Consider the following 19,585-nt stretch of genomic DNA (forward strand, 5'->3'; position numbering starts at 1 on the left):
TTAGATGTTTGTTGACTCCACTATGTTCTTACACTGGCTACCATGTTTTTAATTCTCAAAATATAACTAATTTCTTTTAAGAAAATTTCAGGGCAATCAGCTATTGGCAGATATAACACCATGCATGAGCCAATTTGCACATACAGCATCTATGCTAATGAGCTTCCCACTGAAACAAATTTCAGCTGAGTATTCAAAATAATTCCAATTTATGTGATACTCTAATTAAAGATTGTGCTGTAAAACTAGAAACTGTTCATGAATTGGTTTCATTTGTTATAATGTTTTCTTTGTGTTGTACTCTGCTGTAAAAAACAGCTATACCCATAGTTGAATATTAATCAGCTTCCCACCCTAATGCTCAATCCTATGCACATTTACTTGGAAGAAATTCCCTTAAATGAAGTGGATCAAATAAACATGCATATGATTGGGATATATGTGTGTTTAACCACACACACTTTTAAGAAGCTTCTAGTTCTCAAGCAAGAAGGGTCTCAAGCAAGAAGAACCTTCTATCTAAGACGCATTCAACTGGAGACGCTAGGGATTGAACCTGTGACCTTCTCCATGAAAAGTGTATGCTTTTCCACTGAAGCCATTCAATTAGGATCACAGTTTTTATACGGTGCACCTATCTGGGTTGAAGCTTGGGAATCTATTGATTCCCTTTTGAACTATTTTCTTCATAAAATCACCGGTGCTCCTAACTGTATTGCCGGGGTTTCACTGTGTGCCAAACTGGGCCTTAGCTCCCTTGAAGCTTGGATTTGGGCTGCATCTTTTAGATTCTGGGTCAAGATTAGGGTTGCCAACTACCAGTTATTAGCTGGAGATCTCCTGCTATTACAACTGGTCTCCAGCAGATAGAGATCAGTTCACCTGGAGAAAATGGTCACTTTGACAATTGGACTCTATAGCAGTGAAATCCCTTCCCTCCTCAAACCCCGCCCTCCTCAGGCTCTGCCTCAAAAACCTCCCGCTGGTTGTGAAGAGGGACCTGGCAACCCTAGTCAAGATTAATTTCTCCACGGAGTTGAATGGATACTTACATCTACTTCAAGCTGATTCTTATCAGACCTCATGGAGTAAACTGGTTGAATGTCCTATCCAGTCTTTAGGAATCTCTCTGACCTAAAGGAGTGTGGGCCATCGTAAGCTCTTTCTTCAGTCCTGAGCTGCTGGATTTCAGAAATACTACAATAAGAGCATGTAGACTATGTTCACCTCTATACCTAGTTCTAAACTTGCCACAATCTCTCCCAATATATTTTGATTTTCTGACAATCACACAATAGAGACGATTATTTATGTTGGCTAGGCTGAATGCCATTCCATCAGGGGAATTAATGGGTCATTTAAATAGAGTACTGTATGGTGAGAGAGTATGTCAATGTGGTTCTGGCCGAATAGACACTCTTCAGCATTCCTTGTTTAGCTGCGACCTGCTCAATGAAGCTAGAGACAGATGGATAAGGACTTTTATCTGGCAATCTGTCTGTGAATTGGATAATTTGAGGGTTCTTTTAGCAGGGGTGGATTTTAATATTACATTGGCAGTTGCCAAATACTAATTTCTTATTGGTTATCTAGGTGTGTGTGTGTGTGTGTGTAGTTCTTTTTCTTTAGTTTTGATCTTAGACCAGGTCCTTGGTGTGGTGGCATCTGCTGTTAAAAGCAACAGTTTTAACCAATCAAATATCAAATGGCCAATCAAATATCCAATGGCCAATCAGAAGCCTTGCTGAAAAAGAGGTCCTCCTGGTCCTTCTCAATTTCTAAAAACATTTGGTGGGTACCAGGAGAAGTGTCAGTCAGCACTATGTTGCCCGTGGACACCACGTTGGGGACCCCTGTTCTACATGCACTTTTGAGGAACACTATTCTTTTCTGCTTTCTGCAAGTGGCCCGTGATACAATAAATGATAAAAGCATGGTGTTTAGAGTTTGGCGAATCATGCCTTAGGACAGTGAGAACTACTATATGATGTACAGGCTACTTGCAAGTGTACCGTTCTGTGTAATCTAAATTATAATAGTTTCGCCCAAATGGAAAAGGTTGTTACTAGACAGAATTGTGGAGAACTGCTGAAAACCAGTCTGTGAAGTGAACATTAAAGATGGAATGTATCCTAATAGGTCACCATTTTTGTATAAAGCTAGACTCCTTTTTACCAGTCCGTTTGAATGTAAATGTAGGATTGTCTTCTGCCATTGTTTTAATAAATCATATTTTATGAACACATGAAGCTGCCTTATACTGAATCAGACCCTTGGTTCATCAAAGTCACTTGTCTACCGACAGCGGCTCTCCAGGGTCTCAGGCAGAAGTCTTTCACATCACCTACTTGCCTAGTCCCTTTAACTGGAGGTGCTGGGGATTGAACCTGGGACCTTCTGCATGCCAAGCAGATGCTCTACCACTGAGCCACGGCCCCTCCCCATTCAGCCCATTCCTGAGAAGAGGTTGCTAATAGCCACTACTATTAATAAAATCAAGGCATGTAATAGGTTAACATTTATTTAACTGGATAAACTTTTCTTGATGGAGGTACAAAATATAGTTGGATACCCAAAGGTTGGGTGGAAAATGAAATATATTTATTATAAAGCGCTCTTGCAGATATTAAAAACAAGCCTATATGGCAACAAATACAAGATTGATATAGTCTAAAACCACATGCCAAATGTGTTTCGACCCTCAGGCCTGCATCAGTGGTCTAATAAAACGTCTTATGCACACATACACATTAATAAACAGATAATTTTGTAACAGCCCAGGTATGTATTTAAGGATGTATTCCAAATGAACTCTGTGCCTGCGATGTCAGATTGTTATTAAAATATGTTTTAAATTGTAAAGGCACACAAACGTGGAATGCAGTCTGAATATTTCTGAGCTGACCGGTGGTTGGTTGGTGGATATTTGGTTGATACTGTTATGACACAGGGTGCATAACAGTATCAACCAAATAGACGGTTGTCTTTAGGGTAGGTTCCCCTCACCTGTTTTGGTACGAAATATAGTTTTCACAGGCAAAGATACTGCAACATAGAAAATTATAACCAACAGTGCTAACAAACTGCCAAACTGTGTTGGAGATGCTAAGGTGAGAAGGCATAGCCTTCTTCAGACATTATATTCACAAATTATATTCAGACATTGTATTCACAAATACCAGGAGTCTGCCAACTGTACATATCAGGAGCACGCTACCCATGATCTGCCTGATACGCATGGTCATCATGTTGTCTGAAAGGGGCAATACCTAGCTTTTGCATGCCTCTGTACATGCTACATGAAACGGTGATTTTTCAAGGTTCTGATTTTTGTATGCTAAATTCATATGTTGCCCTTTTCAGACAACTTGGTGACCGTGTGTATCAGGAGGATACCTGTGGGGATGCCAGCCTCTCAGTACATATGATCACAACTTCTGAACTGGGCCCATGTGTCAGAGTTATCCTAATCATGATAGTCATGATAAAGTATAATAAACCAGGAGATGCTATCATAATAATGTTGGTGAAGAGCCAATAAGGTTGCATCTGGCAACACAGACACTTTTAAATATCTAAAGTGGGGAAAAAAGACAGTGGTGGCTGTTCTTGGCATCTACCTCCCCCAACTGTTGTGGCAAGCATGATCCCATGATTATATGTAGGGTTTCCAGGTCCCTCTTTGCCACCAGCGGGAGGTTTTGGGGATGGTGCCTGAGGAGGGCTGGGTTGGGGGAGAGGAGGGGAGGGACTTCAATGCCGTCGAGTCCAATGGCCAAAGCGGCCATTTTCTCCAGGTGAGCGGATCTCTATCGGCTGGAGATCAGTTGTAATAGCAGGAGATCTCCAGTGAGTACCTGGAGGTTGGCAACCCTAATTAAATGTCTAGCTTGTCAGATGGCAACTTATCATTTGAATTCACAGAGGAATCAAGTGGTGAAGTCCAATAATTTATCTTTTTCTTTTGCTTAGTCTTTTGTGTAGCAGTTTAATTGTGTTAAACCAGTGAAAAAACTGGTGGAATACACAACCCCAAGACTGTTGGAAGTGAAGGACTTTGCGCTGTCTCTTAACCTCACACTTCAGAGGGGGACTAAAGAGAGAGTGAGGGAGAGAGGTCAGGACACTGAACATCCTTCCTTTCTACTGCTCTGTTGCTATCCCTTTGATGTGTAGATTGCTACTCTCAGGGAAACTTCCTTCTGGCTGACACCTTCTCTCCACACTTCTCTCTTCTCCATTTTGGCACCATGAGGGCAGGACATGCATCCTGCATCACTATCCATCCTAGTTAGTTAGACTGGATTAGAAACCTATCTCTAACCTGTCTAGAATGGAGTTCCTTACAATAAAGAACTCACATTAGTTTTGTAAAGATAAAGAGGCTCCGTGTGTAACTTTGTTTCTTAGCAGCAGACACAAACCTGATGGCACTCTGCAGCGCATATGTGCCTTGATCACTCGGCTACTCTAATATAATAATCCCAATAAACACAACCCCAAGATTTCTCCCTTTTGGCTAAAGGTACAATCCAGAACAATACTTGGTTTGTGCATTTTGATTAAAAGTAATGGACTTCAAATAGGATTGCCAACTCCACGGTGGGAAATTCCTGGAGATTTGGGGGATAGAGCCTCGTAGAGAAGGGTTTGGTGAGGAGAGGGACTTCAGCAGGGTATAATGCCATAGAGACTACCCTCCAAAGCAGCCAGTTTCTCCAGGGGAACTGATCTCTGTTGTCTGGAGATCAGTTGTAATGCTGGGAAATCTCCAGGGGCTCCAGTTGGAGCTTGTGAATCCTGGCTCCACAATGCCTAACTTTGTCCTGGATTATGCCCTATTAAATGGAAGAGACAGGAATCACTTACATTTTGATCCTGAAAAGCAATTCACTTCTGAGTACCTGGAGAAGTGTTTGCTTACATTCTTTTATTGCTTTACTACATGGTGGACAAATAAGAGAATTACCAACAGCAGCTCAGGGAAAGCAGAGAAAAGGACAACTTTCCATCTTTTATATCAGTACCCCTTCCAATCAAGACATGATCCTACATCACAGAACTCAAGCTTGTGTCCAATTTACTTCAGCTATGCTGTCTCAAGAAATGTACTTTTTAAAGCCATTATTAAATAATATCCATGGCATTTCATGGGTAGTAATAAACAACATCTTCTCTTTATTTCAAAGTATTTCCTTTGTGGCTTTTCTGACATGAATTTATCATTTCTTTGTATGAAGGTTCTTTTCTTAAATCAAGATTAATGCTGATAATTGGCAGTCCATATAAATGATCCAAGCTACAGCTGACTGCCATTATTGCTTTCAGCCCCAGAAGAACACCATCATTTCAGTCTGATTTTCAAGTATAAAAGAGAAAACTTCAAAGGTAGTCAGTCATCTTCTGCAGAATCAAATTGTCTGTGGTTAAAATGTCTTGTTCATTTCTGTTGAGATCCAATTCCACTTTGAAGCACAAATTCATTTGCAAGTTAATGCAGTATCCTCTTAATTCTTTAAGAATATTTCAGCTGTCTCAAATCTAGCAATATTGTAAACTTGACTTTCTTATTCTCCTTAGTATTGACTCTGTCTTCATTTAACGAGATGGCTATAAAAAGAAACTTGATTTCCTTCCACCCAAAAATCAACATAATGCTTAATTGTGTTTATTTGTTTATAAGTCCTCTGCCGTTTTTAAACATTACAGTTCCCAAAATGCTGTGCAATAGAATTATAACAATAAAAGCAATAAACAATAAAACTACAGTTGTTACATGTAAATAGTAGCTAGTTAACATATAAAACATATACAACCAGAGATCGATCAATCACTTTAATGGTTGTTGGGAGCCAGTATAGTATAGTGCTTAGATAGACAGACCCAGGTTCAAATCCCCATTCTGCCTTGAAACCTTACTGGGTGACCTTGGGCCAATCACACTCTCAGGCTAACCTACCTCACAGGGTGGTTGTGAGGATAAAATGGAGGAGAGGAAAACTATGTAAGCATTTTTGAGTTTCCATTGGGGAGAACAGCAGGGTATAAAGGAAGTTAAAAAGTTGTCAAGATGTTAACAGGATATGCAGTAAAGGGATGCAGTTGGTGAATCAGCTTGAAACTCTAGTAGTTCTGGTCACTTAGATATAGGAAGAAGATCAGATCCAGATTCCTGACACATGCAGCTCCATCCTATTTGGACGGTGTTTCAGTTTATTACGTCCATTACTAACTCTAAAAAGGTATTTAAATGCATCTGTAAGTGGTCTCTCAGGTGCCTTTAAAAGAGAGTAATTTTCATGTAGCTCATTTGTTCACAGATATTCTTAGCTGAGCACTATGAATTTTTTTTTGGTAATCTTTGAGTACGTTTCCTTGCATATTTATCGCTGGTTCAAGTTAATAAGCACAGGAGCTATTTTGTGTGTGTGTTTGCTTCTACATTGTCACATTACCTGCTCAAATTCATAAATAAACAAAACATTACAGTAATAATGGTCTCTCTGGTGTTCTTTCCTCTACATGTTGAGCGAGCCTGTAAACACTTGTTTTTCTCAGCCACTTTGGACTGTAGCTCCTGAATTATGGAACAACCTTCCTAATTGTGTTGGGAAGACATCTTTACTCGGCTTTCATAAGTTGTTTAGAAAGGCCTTCCTGTTGATGGCTGAAGGTGAGAAGTATAGATTTTAAGATATAATGGATTTGTATGTTATTTATGGTTGATTATTTGTTGTATTATATAATTTTTGTGGATATCTTTTAACTTGCCATTGGAATCTGCTGTGAGTTCCCTGTGTGAGAAAGTCCAACTGAAAGACTTTTAAATAAATAAATGCATGTAAAAATTATCCTTCCGTTCCACAATAATCAGCCTCCAGGGTGGCTTGCGCTAAAGATGAAACAAGTCATTAACCCAGGTGTTACATCTGCTGCATAACTAATTTTGGGGACCATTGTTGCAGGTTTCATATATCCAGTTGGAGTTAGACTTATCCTTGAGTACGAACAACCCCCCAACCTGAAGCAACTACCTTCTAGCAGCAATGGACTGGGCAATGCCTAGGGATTAATCCTTGCAACAAATCCTGGTACAAAATCTGTCCCATCTCCAGTTAAGAGACATTATCACAGAATTCAACAACATCAGCTATGGAATCAGGGTTCATCTACACACTGGCCAATGTGATATATCAAGTGTCAGCAATGCCTTCTGTCATTCATATTTGCCAAACTAGACAGTTTATTCTCTATATAAAATAATAAATGGACATAAATCACACATTAAAAAACAGTGGGGAAGCATTTTGACCTCCCTGGACATTCAAGTAATAAAGGTTCCACTACTTCAGTACAATAATATTTGAGAGAGACCTAAGAGAGAAAGCTGCTGAGATGGGGATACATGCCAAAATTTCATATGATCAGTCTTAGACTCAGTAAAGTGTATGGCTCATAACTCATTACAAAAAAGTAATTGTTCCTTCTTTATGTACACTATTCATATTCATCCTACTATGCTAACAGCGCATTCCTGACTTCTGAGGATGAAAGTCCTCAAGAGGCCAGGAAGGGGCTGTGCTGGTGTTGGGGGCCCCCACGCTAGCATCCGGGCTACTTACACCACCATAATTGGCCCCAATGCTGGCGGAGAGGCCCAGATGTCGGTCTCCCAGCACTGCCACCCCAGGTCGCCAATGGGGCCTTCTGCTGGCATCTCACCACTGTAAAGGCCCCCGCAGGCATTCTGGGGGGGGGTGTCCCGGTGTCACCAGGGCATTCCGGGGGGCAGGGCTGCCTGTAGGCAGCCATTGTCCCCTTTCGCCCTGGGTACGCCAGCGGGGGGGAGCTGCTTTTTAGCAGGCGCAGCCTCGCTATTTTCAATGGGGCGAAAAGCCCCGTTTTAAAAGAAAAAAGCCTTTAAAAGCAGCGGCGCCTCCTTCCTGCCATCCCCGGCCACCGAAAGCTCAGGAATGGGCTGTAATTCAACAGCAAGTGGGCATGGCCCATACCTGCTCTGTTTGAATAATTTATTCTGTTGCCTGGATTTTGTTTTCATCTGTGTTCTGTAATGCAATATAGCATATCCTGTCCTGGAAAACTGGGCTTCTGTCCTCTGTTTGTAATAACTCACCCCTACTACACAATACCATGCTGCTGATTGTAGGAGGGTTATAAATGCCTCTTCAAATTGAATGTGACACTTCAAGCATCTAATGAAGTTGACTCCGGCTCATGAAACCTTGCGCCTCCATAAATTCATTAGCTTGAAGGGGCCACAAGACTGTTTGTCATTATGAGAAGGAGAGTCACTGGAAAGGAAGTATGTGAATACCTGGAAATAGTCTCCAGAATACCTGGCACCACTCTCTAAATGTCTCTCACTTATTTTTTTCTGTCATGATGAGGTTTTGATTTAGTCAGACATATAACTATGAGAATCAAACAATCCAGAAAGAGAAAAAAAGAGGGAGATGAGATGGCACTGCAGTTTATGAGACTACAAGGCACAATTTACACATGTGGTTCAAATTTACAAACAGGATGGATTGCATGTTCTTCCTCATATCTAGGGTTCCCAGGTCCCTCTTTGCCACTGGCGGGAGGTTTTTGGAGCGGAGCCTGAGGAGGGTGAGGTTTGGGGAGGGGAGGGACTTCAATGCCATGGAGCCCAATTGCCAAAGCTCATCTCTGTTGGCCGGAGATCAGTTGTAATAAGGGTTGCCAACCTCCAGGCACTGGAGAAATAGGCACAAGTACCAAATGCTAAGCTGAGGAAATAAATAGTACTAGGCTCTTGCAATGCAAACAAACATCTATTATACAAAACTGCAATAAGTGAAAGTGTAAACTCTTACAAACGGAACAACAACATATACAATACAGCTCCAAAAGGCTGCTCAATGTTCTACAAGAATTATCACAGAAGTGTTGTAATCAGTCAAAATTAACTTGAACTAATACATAAATTATCTCGAGAGTGAGCACAAGACGAGAACACGTCAGTGGGAGGCTCTGCAGCTAAATACCTGGATCATCATTTACGTCAGTTTGCCGTTGATACTCCATCCTACCTTCAAGATACTAGAGACTTTATTAGATTTGTTGAAAATTTAGAAATTAATCAGGACTGTATTATTGCCACCATTGATGTAACATCATTGTATACCAATGTACCGTTAGATGACACTTTGAACATTATTCTTACCCTTTTGGATTCCAGAATAGAACAAAAGCCTCCCACTGAATTTCTGCTTCAACTTATTGAATTACTGTTTAATAATAACTTTTTTCGTTTTGAAGATCGCCTATACTTGCAGAAATATAGTATAGCTATGGGATCAGCTGTTGCTCCCACTGTTGCCAACATTTTTATGGCTGATTTTGAAAGGTTATATATATACAACAATATATATATACACAACCCTTTTCTGAACATATTCTGGGGTACAGGAGATATATTGATGATATGATTTATTTATTTCCTTATGATTTTGATTTTGACTCATTCCTCCATTGGCTTAATACACGCTCCTCCATACACTTTACAGGGAAATTTGACTCTCAACAACTGCCCTTTTTGGATACTGTGGTCTACCGTAGTAGTTCTAATAGCCTCAGCGTTCAATCCTATAAAAACCCATCAGACAGCAACGCTCTACTACACTATAGTTCATACCACCCTAAACATCTTAGGGACAATCTACCCTATAGCCAATTCATAAGACAAAAAAGGAATAACTCCTCTATGAATGACTATATAATGGGAGCACAAACTCTAACGTCATCATTAAGAGACCAAGGCTATCCCAATACTGTCATTCAGAAGGCAAGAAATAGAACAGATACTAGAGATCGAAGCGAATGTCTTTATTATAACAGCACTGAACATAGTACAGCCAATTGCCAACTTACCTTTGCCTTTGTTAGCCGAATTGCTCTTTATATGGGGAAATTAGCTGAGCAATCAGTAACTATGTATTTATATCGCGGGGTCGCACTCAGCTATACCAGAATCCGTTTAATGAGACCTTGAATAAAGACAAACAATGGATTTCAAATTAAATAGTGTTTATGTCTTTCTCATTCAATTCAGTGATGCACACAAACATACAGAGAGTCTAGGAATATCAAGAGAGTAGTACAAGCACAGATGCCAACGTGGCAGGAGGTCGTTGGTTGGGTATATTTACCGTATCTAGATGAGGTGTTGTCCAAATTCACGTAGACTAAGACAGATTGAAAAGTAAAAGCCGAGATAGGGGTAGGGGATCCCGTAGACTTGACCAGCAAGATGGGAGGGAGCGTGGCTAGGCTGCGCAAACCAAGCCAACAGAGTAACGGCAAAGGTGCCAGGAAAGACCTAAGGTTGGGATCCAAGAGAGCGATATGGGCTGGGGGCACCCCAGTTGTACTGTTTTTCTGGGGGAAGGGAGAGGGGTTTCATCCCCTCCTAGGTTCCCAGGTGACAAAAAGGTGACAAAGGACTAAGCTGTGGCTACCGGGGCGGGGTAGTAAGAATTTGGAAATCTATTCTGATTCCAATGACTTTTGCAACCCGTGATGGACTGGAACTTCTCTGCTGACGAGATTAGCATACTGGAACAATGAGTGCGGTCTGTGTAAATGTCCTGGGGTCGCTGCTGCGGGGCTGGAGGAATGGCTCATATTGATATCTGGATGGCTGCTGACGGCCCATTAAGCAGTGGATGTTTCAAGGGGGGGTGCTTGGCACTGACTACATGACATTCTGCTTCTCATGACATGGCTGCGGCTGGAACAGAGTCTGTACAGGAACATGGCTTCCCTCTGGTTCACCGGAGGCTGCCCCTGCATCTGTTTCCTGGCTGCTAGCTGCACGGCGCTCGCAGGAGCGGCCGAGTCTGTGACAACGGAGCGCGCAGCGACCGTCCTGTAGCGTTTGGGGCGGGCGCGCGGCCAGCACAGTAGTCAAGTGCCTGCATAGCGACTTGTCAGGTCCCGTCCGGGAGGTTTAGGCAGGCCCGTATGCTATCACCTTCCTCCCACATTACGGCTATCATACGATGCCACTGGCATCTGCTATCTAACATTCCTGGGTGCCAACATACTCCAAAAATAGGCTGCAGTAGGACCACATCAATCCGTGATAAATTAATACACACTGATACATTTATTGATAATGATACACATAGTAAAATCAGTGGGCACTACCGGTGCCATAAATGCTTAGCCTGCACTTTGGCACTTGAAGTCAAGGAGTTTAAATGGCTAGATAGTGATTTTGTTTTTAAACTCAGACATTTTTCCAACTGTAACACTAAATTCTGTGTTTACTGCTTAATTTGCCCTTGCCAAAAATTTTATATTGGATCCTCCATACGCCCCATTAAAACTAGAATACTTGAACATAAATCTAGAATAAGGGCGGGCATTTGCTCGGCCCCTGTTGTGGAGCATTTTCTCAGAGCACGTTATAATGAGAATGAACTCCTTTTTTTGTTCTTTGGCGCTTGAAAGGTAAACCATTTGACAAAAGAAACACTGAAAGATTACTAAGAGAAAAGGAAGCTTATTTTATTCATTTATTTCAATCTATGGAACCACAAGGTTTGAATCTAGACAATGATTTATCATGCTTTATTTAATCCTGTATCTTTAAGACACTGGGACTGCATATGCCACCTGTGGCTAATTTAACTCCACACACTTTGCAGCTGAGGCAGTTACTTGTAGTATCCCGGTGGGAACAGTTGAAATGTTGAATTTGTCTGTACAATCTGTGTATTGACAATGTTGTATCCTGTATTGGAACCTTAATTTGAAAGACCATACACAGCTTGATCTCCTATCAGTTTGAGAAAGAGACTGTATTTAAATTGGATAACCTTATGTGCATATAAGAGAAACTTGAACTGTAAGTAACACTCATTATGTTATTATCATAGTAAGAAATTTTAAAAATGATGTAAATTATATAAGCATCTTTTCCTATATAGAAATGGAACTGATGAAGAATACAGAAACGATCGTCTTCCTAGCAACTTCTATATGAAGAATTCCTTGATGCTTGGCTCTTAAACTAGCATTTTGTACCTTGGACTTTGAAAGAGTTTTGTATTATATTGTGTGTTTGTTATATGTTAATTTGTACACTTGATACACTTTGATACACTTTGTCACACTTGTGTGTTGTCCGTTATATCTCAGTAATTCCAGCAATTCCTGCACTTTTCTTCCTTACCTGTGGTATCAGTGCAGTGGTGTTTATTTTGGTTGCTTAACTGCCAGGTAGTAGCAGGAGATCTCCTGCTAATTCAACGGATCTCCAGCAGATAGAGATCAGATCATCTGGAGAAAAATGACCGCTTTGGCAATTGAACTCTATGACATTGAAGTCCCTCCCCAAACCCCGCCCTCTTCAGGCTCCACCCCCAAAATCTCCCGCCGGTTGAGAAGAGGGACTTGGCAACCCTACTCATATCTATGACTGACCATAGCAATAAATCTCTGAAAAGATTCAGAAAAGATTCATCTGAAAAGATTCAGATGTGGGGGGAAAACAGTTTCTGACTTCTGCTGCAGCATCCACTGCAAAGAATCTATAAATCATTTCCCTCCATCTGGATCTTAGCTGGGATCAGATAAAAGAGACCCAATCTGTTCTTTCAATCTGCGCTCTCTCTCTCTCTCTCTCTCTCTCTCTCTCTCTCTCTCTCTCTCTCTCTCTCTCTCTCTCTCAGCCAATCACATGACAGCATGCTGAAGGGTAGCTGCCATGGTTACCAAGTAAACAGCTTCTTGTTTGAGCTGTTGAGTGAAGCAGGAACTGTTACCAAGAGTTTTTCTTTCTTGGCTTGGATTTTGAATCAGCATCCTGGGGGCACTGAGCTGGTACCATTTCTCAGAGGCCCCAGACCGTCACACGCCTATCCTGTTCTTTAGTGGCAACCGCGACTGCTGCTGCTGCTGCTGCTGCTGCTGCTTCAAAGGGGCAGAAGCGGAGTCACCTGCCTGCTGTCTCCTACTCGGAGACACTCTATAGGATCTGCAGCAAGTTTCTACCATGTCCAGCAATATCATACACAATGCCAACCATGGTAACAAGGGCAGGAAACAAAGCATTATCATCAATACGTAAGTATCATTGCGCTGCTACAATATGGCAGAAACTGCATACAGGGAGGGGTGGAGTTGGGTGTAACAGGAAAGACAGAAAGGAGGGCATCCCCGATTGATTATTATTTGAGGGGGAAATCACCTTTCTGCTCCTCTTGAGTTTAGAGGATACTGCTGAAAATTATGGCTGCCTGAATCAGAAAATCTAAGACTTCATGGAGGGGGGCAGAAGTGGGAGGAGGAGAGGTGATTGTGTTGGTTCATAGACAAATTCCAAAAACAATACTATAGTACATTTTGATTTGGATCAATTAACATAGCACACACACGAAGGAAGGAAGCATTTGAATTCTCCAGCGCTCTTCATCATACTGTTGATCAGGACAAAAAACAAAAGGGAAGGGATATTTGGGATTTGATGGAGGAGCCTCTAGTCCTTTGCAGAAACTTTAAATGGAGCACAGGAAGTATTGCAGACTTAATCGGATTTCACCAGGTGCAAAGCAGGCTTCAAGGTGTACTAACGTTTACTGGGACAAAGAAGCTATTTTTTAAATGTGTGTGTGAATCTTGAAACCTCTTTTTCACCCAGTGCAACCCAATAAAGTCTGTAATACATCATGTTCCTTTTGTAATTCCCTACAAACCGCATAGTAGGGATTCCTCCATCACCCCAAAACACCATTTAAATGGAACACAGGGTGTTCTAAAACTTGAAAGATTGCTCACCTACAATCTCATTTTAAAATATGGGTGCTATAGGTGGCCTCAGCCAGCATTCTCAGAAGTGGACCAGGTTCTTAATAGGTTTATCATATAGAAATTTATCCAATGAAGTTTCTAAAGAAGTAGCAAATTTTATTTTATTCACTTAGTTTCATACCTTGCTTTATACCAATACATTATTGCTGTTATTTATTTTCATGACACTAGGAGATAGAGACTAGGAAGGGCAGCCATGAAGGAGCTAGAAAAGATTTTGAAGTGTAAGGATGTGTCACTGGCCACCAAGACTAGTTAATTCATGCCATCGTATTTCCTATTATTATGTGTGGGTGTGAAAGCTGGACAGTAAAGAAAGCTGATAGGAAGAAAATAGATTCCTTTGAAACGTGGTGTTGGAGGAGAGTGTTACGGATACCATGGACTGCCAAAAAAACCAATCAGTGGGTTATGGATCAAATCAAGCCTGAACTGACCCTAGAAGCTAAAATGACTACACCGAGGCTATCGTATTTTGGTCACATCATGAGACGACAAGAGTCACTGGAAAAGACAGTCATGCTAGGAAAAGTTGAGGGCAGCAGGAAAAGAGGAAGACCCAACAAGAGATGGACTGACTCAATAAAGGAAGCCACAGCCCTCAATTTGCAAGATCTGAGCAAGGCTGTCAAAGATAGGACATTTTGGAGGACTTTCATTCAAAGGGTCACCATGAGTCGGAAGCAACTTGACGGCACTTAGCACACACACACACATTCTGAAAGCTCACTGTAGGTAACAACAAAGCTCAAGTTATCAAACAAATATTACATTAACAATCATACTACGATACTCTTTAAATTACATTCAGAAGACACAACCAAGATGCCTTTTATGCATGGCGGTTTCCCTCACCATCACCCCTCCCACAACTTTGGGTCTTTGTGTGGATTATGCATGCTGTTTCTGACCATCAGAAGTCGCCTCACTCCCCCCCGCTTTCTCCCATGTTTTGCCTGCCTTTTCAGAGACCTGTTTTATCTCCAATTTGAAAACATAAGCAAAACGCAGGGAAACGCAGGGGGAGAGCAAGGTGACCTCTGACAATCAGAAACGGCATACATAATCAAAACAAAATCCAAAGTCATCGGAGGGGTGATGGCGAGGGAAACAGCCATGTGTAAAAGGCCCAAGATGCCTTTTGAGTGTACTGAACCCTCCTCCCCAACCCAAACACCCCATCCTGCCACTCTCCTGCCATGTGTGTCATATAGAAAGGGTTCTATGTCTTCCTCCCTATTCCCTAGTTCAAAACAACACTCTCGCACTGGGGATTTGTAGATCACCCGTAATATCCTTTCCAGATGCCAACAGCGCTTTCATAGTTACCATCCCATTTAAAACATTTCCAGGTACGGTTTCCTAACAATTAGCCTATTTTTAAAAAAGAAGGTGGCATAGAATAAAAAACAGTATCGATAAGAATTTCCCAACTACATCCCCAAAGAGAGACGCAAATGGTTGGTACTGCAGTCCAGGTGGTGTCCTCAGGGTTAGTAAGTTTAACATGCTTCTTCATTTACTGTATCCCTATAACCACTCTATGAAGTAGGTCACTATTATTCATGTTTCACACATGAGTGATAGTAATTTATCTACTAACTCATGGACATGTGTGTGTGTGTAAAGTGCCTTCAAGTCGCAGCCGACTTATGGCGACCCCTTTTTGGGGGTTTTCATGGCAAGAGACTAACAGAGGTGGTTTGCCAGTGCCTTCCTCTGCACAGCAACCCTGGTATTCCTTGATGGTCTCCCATCCAAATACTAACCAGGGCCGACCCTGCTTAGCTTCTGAGATCTGATGAGATCAGGCTAGCCTGGGCCATCCAGGTCAGGTACTCATGGACATACGACTCCTCTAAAGCATGTGCGTGCATGTAAAGTGCCATCAAGTCACAGTTGACTCAAAGTGACCCCAGCAAGGGGCTTTCAAGGCAAGTGGTTTGCCATTAGCATAGGTGGTTTGCCATTGCCTTCCTCTGCAGAGTTGTCCTTAGAGGTCTCCCTTCCTAGTACTGACCCTGCTTAGCTTCTGAGGTCTGATGAGATCAGGCCTCTAAAGCATACATACACATTATAAAGCCTATGAACAATATCTGGCCCACCAAGATTCTCCCAGAGTCACTGGGCAATCTGGTACACTCAATACCACCGCACGTTTTCCCTCCCCTGTCTGTGTTTGTAGTTTATGTGAATTCAGTGTAGTATGCTATCACCCATATGCTTTTCAGTTTGAGTACTTTAGAGGTGAATTCCATCAATAGGATAGTTTTAGAACAACAGCAGTGAATGCTTGACAACTTGACACACAATGCAAAACAGTCATTAGCTATTACAAATCATTGCTGTGAGATTACGTAGATTCTCTCCTATAAGGACAGTCAAGGAGAGTGATGACACTTAAAAGAGGATGTTTGAGCCTATATAATCTCCAGACTCTAGTGTTTGATGAAAATAACTCTTTCCTTTGCTCCATTATTTTTCACTGTGAATATTTCTCCTCTCTATACCCTCCCAAGTATTTAGGAACTGCAGAAATTTGTAATAGGCATCTGCTAGTGTAAAATAATGTTCCACTTTGAAGTTACTAATGTACAGCATAACCTCAGACAGACATTGTTTTATCAAACCAGGAACGTAAAAGACCAAAATGTGGGAAGGAAGTTAACATCATCAACAATTTCAACTAGGAAAATGAGTTACACTAGCACTGCCCAAGCCAGCAAAGGGGGAACGTTGGCTCGAAGGAGCATTGTGATTTCAGATGGGAAGAATGTGGACAAGGGATCATTTGCAAGCAATAAACATTTTATCCAGGTAATGAGACCGACTCCTAAAGGAGACAAAGGTTATTGTTATCGTTCCTGACAAGGTCTGAACAAACAGAGTTGCATTTTGTACTATATTGCAGCACTGGAAATAATGCCATACAAGAGAATCTATCTGGCATTTGTTTTGGCTACATAAAAGAGAGTTATTGTTACTGCACAATAATTTGCAATTGGTCAAATGAACCCTATTTTCAAGTCAGTGGCCTGAATTTTTTCAAATGGAGCATTCAGCATTCAAATAGATACATTAGGTATCAGTAAGGAAAAAGTTTGTATTTTTTTTTTAAAAAAATCAGAATTATGTTTTAAGCCTAAGGATGCCCAGCATGGAAATGTAGAATCAACATAAGAGTCAAGAGGAAAAGTGGGATATAAATATCTAAATAAATAAATAAAATCTCATAGTCCATAGGCTGACTAGACCATTTGTTCATCTTGTAGGAAAAGTGAATTATTACTTAATATTTACTGTTTACTTGGAGGAGTAGTTATCTGCAACAGGGACAGCCCATTCCTGAGGGGGAGGGCTGAGCTGCTGGCTGGAGGCAGCGCCACTGCACCGCCTCCAAAGTAGGATCCCTCCCGAAACTGAAACCTTGTCCTTACCTGCAAGCCCTATGGAACTGCTCCATAGCGTTCCACAGGGCTACACCACCTAAAAAGGTGGCGTAACTGCACATAAGGGCAAAGGGGGCATTCCTGGCTCGAAGGGGGTTAGGAAGTCACCTAAAGGCAGCTCTGCCCCTGGAATGCCCTCGGAACACCATCAGGACGCTGGCGGGAGGCCAAGATGGCGTCCCAGGGCTGTGCTGCCATGGCAGTGCAGGGAGGCTGGCATGAGTGCCCCAATGCCAGCGTCCGTGCCACTCTGGGCAGTGCAAGTGGCCCGGGTGCTGGCACAAGTGGCCCAGACACCGGCGTGGGCCCTTGGCCACCTCCTAAGCACATTTGCCTTTCCAGCTCAGGAATGGGCTGTTAATGGCCTTCAAGGTTGCTTGCCAAAAGGCCAGCACAAGAATTCATATTACAATAAAATGTTGAAACAAATCAGTAGAATAACCTTTTTAAAAAACATACAAATCAATCAGAACCATATTCAAAGAGCTCCCACCTCTTAACCATCCTCAGAGGCTTGGTGAAATAAAAATGGTATTATCCTGCTTCATCAAGAATGGCAGACTTGTAGAGAAGTTGAGTCCCCAAGCGAGTGTCTCATAGTAAAAAAAACCTCAGAAATGTGTCCTATTAAATCCAGTGGGACTTCTTTATGTGTAAGTGTTCAGCTTTATTTTCCGCTACCTATAGCTATATGAGCAGTACTAGACAGACAGTCAGACAGACAGGCAGGCAGGCAGGCAGACAGACAGGTGTTCAGCTTTCGTCTTATGAATTAACTTAGCTGCATATACCTTGGTTTCTGGTATGGTGGGAGCAGAAGAGGACTTGTTTAGTATAGTATTGTTATTTTATTGCTTCTGCAGGTTTTTGATGAGCAAGGAAAAGATGTCACACCTCGTCCCCTTTACCACCCGGACGCAAGTTCTGGCATGCACAGACAAAGCAGAATCTTATCAGTACATGATTTTGCTGGGTTGACTCAAACAGACTTCCTATCTTCCTTCTCTGTACTTCATACGTCTGGAACTAGTATTAGCTTAGCAGGACCATTCTCCAGGTATGACATGGCATCCCCTGCAACCTGTCTGGCCAATACTATATGGACCTTTAGAATGGCCATACACATAAAGTCCAGAAGTGCTAGAAACAGGGCTTGGTGGATATTGCTGTATGTTTGGGGTACATTTATAGTACAATTCTATACAGAGTTATTCTAGACTAAACCCACTGAACCCAGTGGACTCAGACTGGATGAACTGTATATAGGATTGCACTGTGTGAGTCCTAGTCTGGCCCAGGACACCTGGAAGGCTAATACATTTATGGGGGCTCAGGCCCACACAAGTTTCTGCTGCAGTAAATTCATTAGTCTTTAGCAGTGATGGCGAACCTTTTAGAGACCGAGTGCCCAAACTGCAACCCAAAACCCACTTATTTATCGCAAAGTGCCAACACGGCAATTTAACCTGAATACTGAGGTTTAGTTTAGAAAAAATAACTCATACATTAACATCCCCACGTCATCCTATGCTAGTGGAGTCGCTCTGCACAGGATCGCATGACCAGACGGTCTCCGGGGGGCGTGCCCCTCACCTTATAGAGCACATAGTGCAGGTACAGGTAAGGGGTGCGTCGCTGGAGGTCCCGCAGGGTCTCGGCCGGCAGGTAGCAGAGCCGGAAGACGGGCAGGCCCCGCTTGCAGCACCGCAGGCAGGAGGTGCGCTGCAGGACGCACCTGAAGAGCTCCAGCTCAGCCAAAGGCCGGCTCCCTGAGCCAGGGCTCCCCCAGCGCCTTGCTGCCGGTGCACTCCTGGTGGCAGTCCGCCTCGCTGTAGCACAGCAGGCGGTGGAAGCGCAGGGTGGCCTCCAGGGCACGGACGCTCTCCTTCCAGCCCTCGCCCTCGTACTGCTCCAGTGCGTAGGCGCGCTGCAGCGGCAGCAGCTCAGCCACCGGGAAGCTGCGGAAGCTGTACTTCTTGTACTGCGCGCCGGCCAGGGGAGCCAGAAGCAGCGGCAGCAGCAGCCCCCGGCTTCGCTGCTCCATGCCCGCCCTGCCACTGCCTGCTGCTGCTGCTGCTGCTCTGGAGCTGCTCCGCCGCTCGGAGGCACATCGGGAGGCTCCAGGAAGCAGGGGGGAAAGGAAGGCGGGAGGCAGGGCCAGGCGGATCCCGCAGGGTCTTATCACAGCTGGCGGGCGAGGGGAGGGACCAAATGGCCAAAACGCATGGGAGGTTTTGCCTTGGATTTGCAACTCTCTAGATGTGCTGGGGTGACAG

General features: G+C 42.8%; 1 protein-coding gene across 1 annotated transcript in view; it reads left to right on the forward strand.

The window, feature by feature from the left end:
- The first annotated feature begins 13,045 nt into the window (after positions 1–13,045).
- Positions 13,046–19,585, forward strand: part of DNAI4 (dynein axonemal intermediate chain 4) — a 42,916-nt gene continuing 36,376 nt past the window's right edge. Inside the window, exons 1-3 of the mRNA XM_056844759.1 lie at positions 13,046–13,116; positions 16,494–16,677; positions 18,173–18,366. Coding sequence (XP_056700737.1) covers positions 13,046–13,116; positions 16,494–16,677; positions 18,173–18,366 — 449 coding nt within the window. The remainder of the gene's footprint in view (positions 13,117–16,493; positions 16,678–18,172; positions 18,367–19,585) is intronic.

Source organism: Euleptes europaea, chromosome 2, assembly GCF_029931775.1.
Source record: "Euleptes europaea isolate rEulEur1 chromosome 2, rEulEur1.hap1, whole genome shotgun sequence".
Taxonomy (NCBI): Eukaryota; Metazoa; Chordata; class Lepidosauria; order Squamata; family Sphaerodactylidae; genus Euleptes; species Euleptes europaea.